Source organism: Scyliorhinus torazame, chromosome 18 (genome assembly GCF_047496885.1).
Source record: "Scyliorhinus torazame isolate Kashiwa2021f chromosome 18, sScyTor2.1, whole genome shotgun sequence".
In the NCBI taxonomy this organism is placed as follows: domain Eukaryota; kingdom Metazoa; phylum Chordata; class Chondrichthyes; order Carcharhiniformes; family Scyliorhinidae; genus Scyliorhinus; species Scyliorhinus torazame.
In genome coordinates, this window is record NC_092724.1 from 139471136 (window position 1) to 139478325 (window position 7190).

At 43.9% G+C, this 7190-nt stretch overlaps 1 protein-coding gene across 1 annotated transcript; it reads right to left on the reverse strand.

The window, feature by feature from the left end:
* Nucleotides 1-1341: 1341 nt before the first annotated feature.
* Nucleotides 1342-5338, reverse strand: LOC140395547 (actin, cytoplasmic type 5). The gene is made up of 6 exons (XM_072483470.1): nt 5225-5338; nt 3778-3908; nt 3373-3612; nt 2653-3091; nt 2290-2471; nt 1342-2001 (listed from the first exon to the last, which is right to left on the reverse strand). Exons 2-6 carry the CDS (start codon nt 3901-3903, stop codon nt 1858-1860), a joined length of 1131 nt encoding a protein of 376 aa, XP_072339571.1. The 5' UTR covers nt 3904-3908; nt 5225-5338; the 3' UTR covers nt 1342-1857.
* Between the last annotated feature and the right edge of the window lie 1852 nt (nt 5339-7190).

The window sequence follows — 7190 nt, forward strand, 5'->3', positions numbered from 1 at the left end:
ATAGAGTGGATAGCCAGAGACTTTTCCCCAGGGTGGAAATGGCTGTCACGAGGGGACATAATTTTGAAGGTGATTGGAGAAATATAGGGGAGATGTGAGAGGTAGGTTCTTTACACAATGGTGGGGGTGTGGAATGTACTGCCAGAAGAGGTGGTGGAGTCAGAGTCATTAGGGACATTTAAGCAACTCTTAGACAGGCACATGGACAGCAGTAAAGTGAAGGGGTGTAGGATATTGATCTTAGATTAGGATAAAAGGTCAGCACATAGTGGGCTGAAGGGCCTGTACTGTTCTATGATCTAATCCACACCAAACAGGCCCTGCTCTACTGTAAACTAATCCACACCAAACTTGCTACTAAACCCTCCTTTCCACTTGATCATCCAACTTAATCAGCACACACCATTAAGCCTTTACAAATAAAGGTGCCTTGGTCTTACTCCACCCATGTATCTCCAATCTTCCTTTTCTAATCAGTACCCAATTAATTTTTTCCAATTAAGGGGCAATTTAGCATGGCCAATCCACCTACCCTGCACATCTTTGTGTGGGTTTTGCTCCCACAACCCAAACACAGGGAGAATGTACAAACTCCACACAGTAACGCAGAGCCAGGATTGAACCTGGGACCTTGGTGCCATAAGGCAGCAGCAATAACCACTGCGCTACCCTCCTTTTCTTATTTCTAATCAGGCTTTATTTTTATCTCTCCACAAATCTGAGCTTATGCCAATGGTGCTTTTGCCCCTACCACAGCACTGAAACTGGTCCAGATGTCAGCCAGCAACTACAGACCACAATAATCCATCAACCACATTATTCACCTCAGATTGTCCAATGGTGCCGATGCTTACCCATCCAAATCACAGAAAGCATCACACCACTGTGAACCACCATACTAGAGGACATGGTTGCACTAGGCAGTTGAATGGACCTGCTCTATTGGCTATTTTCTTCCCCAGCACAATGCAGCACTTTAGATTTCCCCCTCCACTGAAAAGCCAAGTCAAACATTGTCAACAGCAACCCACCCCATGTCAACAGCAACCTACATCCCTCCTTAACCCACCCCATTTAAATGGCATGTTAAACTGTCTTGGACTCCTGGGGTATTGTCATCTATAGGTTAATGGCATGTTAATTGTCTAGTGACAAACACTCCCAGGGTGTTGTCATCTATAGGTTAGTGTGGGGTGTTGTCATCTATACAGGTTAAATTCAACTTTAGAAAGCCTCCATTTGACCACTGCCAGCTCTTGTTGCAAAATAGTCACAGGAATTACTAAGCTACAAGTTTGATCAAATTGCACAGACAACAAAAAAGACAAGACACAATACAAGTCAGTTTCTATATAGTACTTTACTTGGTTTTCCCTCAAAATGAAATGTCAGTTGGGCATTACAAGAGTCAACATCCAGATGACTTACAAATTTTGGTTCTCGACCATGTGAAAATGAACATTAAGGCAACGTACAAAAACAAATCATACATAAATTAACTCAGATGCATAAATTTACAGGTGTAAATGCAACTTTTTTTTGCAACTCAAGTTTTCAGCCCCATGAACTGCTGAGAAAAACAATAGAACAGCAGGGTCGTAAGGCCTGAAATGCAATATGTTTCAAACCCTGCAAGAATGGCAGCAAGACAGAAAGGTGATTATTCAACAATCCAACAGTGCTCCTTTCAAAACACTTCATACTAGCTTTCTGAAGGTGGTAATTTCTTTACATGTAGGCTCTTTCTTCCAGTTTCATGAGGCTAGCATGAGGTGTAATTGCCTGGGCAAAAGAAAAAAAATTACTCTTCTTTTTCAAAGTTATGCAGCAAATGCTATGCACCTGCTTGCAGTCCATTTAGAAGCATTTGCGGTGCACAATGGATGGGCCAGACTCATCGTATTCCTGCTTGCTGATCCACATCTGCTGGAAGGTGGACAGGGAAGCCAAGATGGAACCGCCAATCCAGACAGAATATTTACGCTCAGGTGGAGCAATGATCTAATAAAAAAGGAAACAATTGAAAGAGACAATAAGTGAAAGGTCCAAGCACTTATGCATATACCCCCATCCCAAATTTGGCAGGGGAAGCATACTTTTAGTCCCCTCATCACTGGGATGGTTTGCACACCTTTGATTTGCATGGAATTGTAAACATCAAGAATACTGTTCACTTCCTCTCCCACCACAAGCAAGAGAGAATCGAGACATTTATATCCATGGGGCAGTCTATTATCTATGAATGATTTTAAATAGGACAATGTCAAGAGAAACAAGTAACAAACCCACCTTGATTTTCATAGTGCTGGGTGCGAGGGCTGTGATTTCTTTCTGCATTCTGTCAGCAATTCCAGGGTACATGGTAGTACCACCAGACAATACTGTGTTAGCATACAGGTCTTTACGGATATCAACGTCACACTTCATGATGGAGTTGAAAGTAGTTTCATGGATGCCACAAGATTCCATACCTGCCAAGGTAATAAAAAATTAAGTTGGATATATGTATCAGGCACACTTTCATGATGAATGATGTCAGCTTGCTCTAGAACAAGTGCAAGGCCCCATAGATGGCAGTTCAGTAGTTAGCATTAAATGGTAGCACTAGACGTCAGAGTTCACAAGTTTAAAATTTCAAGTTTTAATACCTACCCAAGAAGGATGGTTGGAACAGAGCCTCAGGACATCTGAATCGCTCATTGCCAATGGTGATGACCTGACCATCAGGGAGCTCGTAGCTCTTCTCCAGAGAAGAGGAGGAAGCAGCAGTGGCCATTTCTTGTTCGAAGTCCAGGGCTACATAGCACAGTTTTTCTTTGATGTCACGGACAATTTCCCTTTCTGCTGTGGTGGTGAAAGAGTACCCTCGCTCTGTCAGAATCTTCATGAGGTAGTCCGTCAGGTCACGCCCAGCCAGATCCAGACGCAGAATAGCATGGGGAAGTGCATAACCCTCATAAATGGGCACAGTGTGGGTGACACCATCACCAGAGTCCATAACAATACCTGTGGTACGACCAGAGGCATACAGGGACAGCACAGCCTGGATGGCAACATACATGGCTGGGGTGTTGAAGGTCTCAAACATGATCTAAAGAGAAAAAAAGTGAATTTCAGTGATGTAAAATAATTACCTCTTGCACACTGAATTTGTTAGCATGCCAACATGCAGAATAAGAATGGAAAAATGCAACTTAAGGTGGCAGACAGAAACCAAACAAAGATGAAGCAGAAAGGAAACCTGGAGACTTCAGGGGAGAAATTCCAGAAGCAGAGGAGCATCCTGGAAATATTGAAACAATTATTAGGTTCAGGAGAATTTAAAGAAAAATACATGGAACAGGTGCACAAAGGTATTAAACAGTAAATTACCTGTGTCATCTTTTCTCTGTTGGCTTTGGGGTTCAGGGGAGCTTCTGTGAGCAGGACAGGGTGTTCTTCTGGAGCAACACGGAGTTCATTGTAGAATGTGTGATGCCAAATCTTCTCCATGTCATCCCAGTTGGTGACAATACCATGCTCAATGGGGTATTTCAAGGTAAGGATACCTCTCTTGCTCTGAGCCTCATCACCGACATAGCTGTCCTTCTGCCCCATACCAACCATTACACCCTGGAAGCAGGAACAACCAGTTTGAGAATTATAAAATCTAGGAGCTGCCTAGCACAACTATTTAACTGCTGAAAGAAAAGCTTCAATACTAGGACAAGCTAAAAGCAGAATCTGGTCTGCACATTTCTATTATCAGTGCATTTAGTTTGTCTTCGTAAAGCCTACCTGATGTCTTGGGCGTCCAACAATGGAAGGGAACACAGCACGGGGAGCATCATCACCAGCAAACCCAGCCTTGCACATACCGGAGCCATTGTCTATGACAAGTGCTGCAATCTCATCATCTGCCATTTTGACTAAAGTACAAAGAGAAAAATAACCACTTAGTCTCAGTTGGTGATGGAATATGTACAGTAGACAAGTTACAGGACTCTAAAAACCCACAAATTCAATTCACTTAGTGGCTTTGAGGAAACAAATCAGTGTAAGAAAAAAGGACCAAAATGATTCCTGAAAATTTACTTGTATCATGAGTACAACACTATTTATTTTTATTAAGCTCATTAGTTAACAGATTTTCCTCAACCAATTCTGTGCCATGGTTTGCTTGGTAGAGAACAATGTGTCATCCATGGCTCAGCTAATCGGACTGAACACTTCCATAAAAGGATATGGTTTGAGTCTAGCAAGGATTGACCCCACCCCCTTAAGCAGCTTCAACTTTACCAAGTGTCTGTTAACATATCCCAATCCCTCCCATTGACTAGAGATCCTAGTACCTGTCCTTTGTTCCACTGCAGCAGATTTAAATAATTGCTGTACATGGGCAAGTGTCCCTTTCTTCCTGCTCAACATGCCACACCTTCCCACTCACTGCCACATTCAGCTTGCAGAAATAAAGCCCAAGTACATGCCCCACCCAAGCCACATTAAATGCAAAGAACTTCACCCACCAAACCATCAAACAAAAAAAATCAAGTTACCCACTGATGTGCTTTTTAAGCATTTTGAATCAGTAATTTGTCATGGCTCAATGTGAGCAGATAACATGAGCAACCTACATTAGACATCTCACCCAACAGACCTTAAATAGTAGAACATTTATTCGAAGAGATGCTCACAAGATCCACCACCTAACTGCAGAATCACCACACTAATTGCCTGAGAATATAGCCATTTTAATCGTATATTAAAAATTCTGGTTCCTACGAGCCACAAGCACACTAGTCTCCCATGACAATAGGTCCTTCCACTGATACCCACCAGTTTAGCCTAGTTTCCCACACAGCCACCATTTAGCCTAGTTTCCCACACAGCCACCATTTTAAATTCTCTCTTGCATTCCCAAACTCCCATTTTAAAAATACATCTTTTCTTTTTAAGTTCCAAACCCCAAGGGAAATCATAACATCGCCAGGTAGGGCCGTTATCTGCTCATTTCCCAGGCTGCTCATAACATCCATTCCCCAGGTTACTTCTAACGATTTTAACTTGCATATTTTGAATTAAATATCAAATCACACACTCACTAGGATGCAAAAAAAATCTAAAGAAAAAAAACACAAATACATCAAAAATTTAAGAGGAAAACCCTCCCAAACTCTGCAGAAATAACCCACTTAACGGCGTTTCCTTCCCTTGCTAACAGCTTTAAACGGGTTTTTGTTTTTACCTATTGGGTTGTTCTCTGGTCGACCGCTGGTAGACACGTCCTCTCCCCTGGAGCTGCCGGAGTGACTGTGACCGCTCTCACCCGCGCCCCTCTCTCTAATGGAAGGAGACCCCGCCCCTCCCCCCCGCCCCGGCCGCGCGCACATTGCACAGACCTGCCCATATTTGGGTATCTTTCACCAGCTCGCGCTGCCATTGGCCGAGGCGCCCGCTGCCCGCGCGCCCCGCCAGCTGAGTGCCAGTCGCGCCCAGCCGGCTTCGGCCCGTCGCCGCCCCTCATTGGCCAGCCGCGCGCGGCGCTGGCGCTGGCGCGCGCGCCGCAGTTCGTCAAGGACCTGCAGTGCGAATGCCGGCGCTGCGAGGCGTTAGTCAGGGGTCGGGGTAGAGAGAGAGAGAAAAAAACCCTCAGCGCGCCCCGGCATCTGAATACGCCGCACGGATCGCCAAAAACCGAGCAGGGGGCTGCCGTATGCACGGTCCGGGGCTCCGCCAGCGGCCTTGGCCCGGTAACCTGGTTACTCAATCATTAGCCGGTGCGTTCGTTCCGGCGACGTTCTGTGGTATGCAGTCTCCGGGGCTCTTGGCACTTTTTTTTTGGTGCTTTCCTCAATAGAGACTGTTTCGTAACGTTTTAAAGACATGTGTATAAATCCTAGATAATTAAATTACTGGAAAATCTTTCAAGAGCCGGAATCAGACCATGATCGTTATTGTGCTCTGGCTCGATTGATAATGTGACCCTGACTGTTGGCCAGGTAGGTGACAGCAGAAGCAGGGGCAGTGGTCACACTCTGCTTTTATCCCTTTGGCATATTGTGGCAAGTGAGGGTCTGCAATTTACCATCGCAGGGACAATGCACACACACATATAGTTCCTGAAAAATCAGTGAAAATGTCCACAGTGGGGTGAGGCCGAGCAGCAGCTTTTGTGACCATATTTGGACTTTTCCAGAGTATCAGATGTGAGTGTCAACAAAATAAATTTCTGCCCAATACACACCTAACCTTTAAACCAGCCATTGAAGCTAATCTAAGATGTATATCATATAATTTAGCAACCTTGAATGAAAGCTGATAATGCTAAGCTTAGAAATAAATGCAGTGTGCAGTAAAAGCAGAAAACAAAATGTGTTTTGAAAAGCATCCAATAATTACAATCAAATTGAAAATTGACCCCTGTCTCCTGTGTACATACAGTATTATCCCACCTAATTGTAACTCTATCTGAGTCCTTTTTTAAAAAGCACGTCAAATTTGAATGCAGAAAACTGGGACAAAGCATAATGGCACATTGTGTTCATGTTCAGATGTGCTCCAGTCACAGCACGGTAGGATATAGGTTATACATGTCACCCAATGCCTAGAGCTTCAGGATGTCCCCCACAAAGGTGAAGGGAAGTCCCAAGATGGAGTACCATGGCCAATTAAAAAGAGCAGCGGTCTTTAGCAAAGGCACGGGGACAAGTAATTTAATTGCCCTCACAGGAAGGGAATGGTGTATGGCACGATAAAATCAAAGGAAAGGAAAAGGACTTCCCTTTGTAAGATCGTTTTTGTTCATTAAATAGATGGTTGCTAGAGTTTTGAGTATTATGCTGTATGGCACTTTCAAGTGAATTGTAACATTGTGGACGAGTCCAGTCATCCAGCCACACTTGGGTGATAGGAAAAAAGCAATGAGTAGAACAACAAAATCTACTCCTTTGACCTGGATCCTTGAACTAATACTATATTTAAAAATAAAGTGCAGTACAACTGCATCCCGACTCTCTCAACCCCCAACTTCTTTAATTAGACTGGTAGCATTACCGCCTAGCCATCAGTCAACCACACATGCACAATGATGCTTTACTGTCTGCATTTCACCAATCCAGGCCTCACTCTGTAACAGTTTTCAGTCCTCTGGGATTCATGCCTTGTTAAGTCTGTTTACAGGCCTCAACTGAATTTGTTTGCTCGTGATGTAC